Here is a 1,277-nt window from a genome sequence, read left to right as displayed (position 1 = left end):
AGAGAGAGAGAGAGAGAGAGAGAGAGAGAGAGAGAGAAATTAGAAACGTTGTTGTTTAAACACACATCACACATCACATCAAGTCACTTACATCTCATGAATCAGCTCGTCCTGGATGAACATGTTGCAGCCGAGGTCGCTGGAGAGGTCGCGAAATTCGCGCTAAGGAAAGGAAAGGAAAACAGGGGTTAGAAGGAAAAGAGCTCTCATAAGCCGTCTTTCACCTACCTTCAACTCTGCAATATCACTCTCCACCTCGTCATCCCGCTGTCCCGGGTGGCGGTTGTGCTTTCCGGTGAAGCGCTCCACCAGTCGCATCAGCAGGTAGAGGCGCAGCATGTCGTACTGCGAGGAGCCGGCGCCGCCGCCGCCCTCCTCGCCGCCCTCCCCCTCATCGGCGCCACTCTGCAGCTGCGGGCAGCTGGCCAGCGCCCGCAGCGCCGCCGACCCGGTGGTCAGCTCCTCGGCCATCGGCCCGGCGCACCGCAGCACCGTCAGGAAGCGGGCGTTTCGGCAGAAGAGCGCGAGGTCCACCTCGGAGACGGAGACTGCCGCCGCTGTTGCTGCTTCTGCTGCTCCGTTGGCAGTTGAAGTTGTGGCGCAAGTCTTCTGCTGCTGCTTCTGGAGCAGCGCCAGGAGGGCCTCTGCGTCCGCCCTCGCCTTCGCCCGGTAGATCCGCTGCAGACGGGCGTACTGCTCCGAGCCGCAGTTCATGTCGGGCAGAGAGCCGGCGAGCGGGAGGGTGCCGAACTGGGCGACAAAGGCTCGCAGAGCGCTGATCATCGCCCAGAAGGACGCAGAGCTGTTGGGCCGAGCTTTTTGGCTGTGAGGGTGATTTTTCGATGACTGCTGCGGCTGTGGTTGCTGTTGATGACATTGCTCATCAGCCACCACCACCACCTCATCCAGTAGCTTCTGCACGCCCGCGGGAATGCGCCGCGAGTCGGTGAAGACCGAGTTGAGCATTTTCAGCGCCTCCTCGTAGTTCTCCAGGTCGAGCAGTGCCGGCCCGACGCCGGTCTGCACATCCGTCTCGTCCTCTTCTTCTTCTTTATCATTACATTTCTTCTCTTCCTCTTCTTCTTTCTCCTTCTGCTGGTGTTCCTTCTCCTTGAAGCGCTCCATCTCCTCCACTATCAGCGCCTTCAGCTGCGCCTTCTCGCGATAGTTGGCCGGCACCGGCTCTTCTTCCTGTTCGCCACTTTTTTCACAACGCTCCCGCCAGCGGAGCAGGCCGCGGTAGATGATGACGAGGGCGGGCACCTGCGAGAGCTCCT

General features: G+C 60.2%; 1 protein-coding gene across 1 annotated transcript; it reads right to left on the bottom strand.

Moving 5' to 3' along the window:
* Positions 1-91: 91 nt before the first annotated feature.
* LOC108355365 (NEDD8-activating enzyme E1 regulatory subunit-like) lies at positions 92-1,125 on the bottom strand (the record flags this gene model as incomplete). The annotated part of the gene is made up of 2 exons (XM_017606526.1): positions 229-1,125; positions 92-162 (listed from the first exon to the last, which is right to left on the bottom strand). Coding segments are annotated over exons 1-2 (968 nt in total), but the record flags the coding sequence as incomplete, so codon positions are not given.
* Positions 1,126-1,277: the final 152 nt, after the last annotated feature.

This window comes from Rhagoletis zephyria, unplaced genomic scaffold (genome assembly GCF_001687245.7).
Source record: "Rhagoletis zephyria isolate East Lansing unplaced genomic scaffold, Rhagoletis_zephyria_1.1 Rzeph_scaffold_44904, whole genome shotgun sequence".
In the NCBI taxonomy this organism is placed as follows: Eukaryota; Metazoa; Arthropoda; class Insecta; order Diptera; family Tephritidae; genus Rhagoletis; species Rhagoletis zephyria.
The sequence above is the reverse complement of the archived record's forward strand: the minus strand, read 5'-3'. Positions and strand labels throughout refer to the sequence as shown.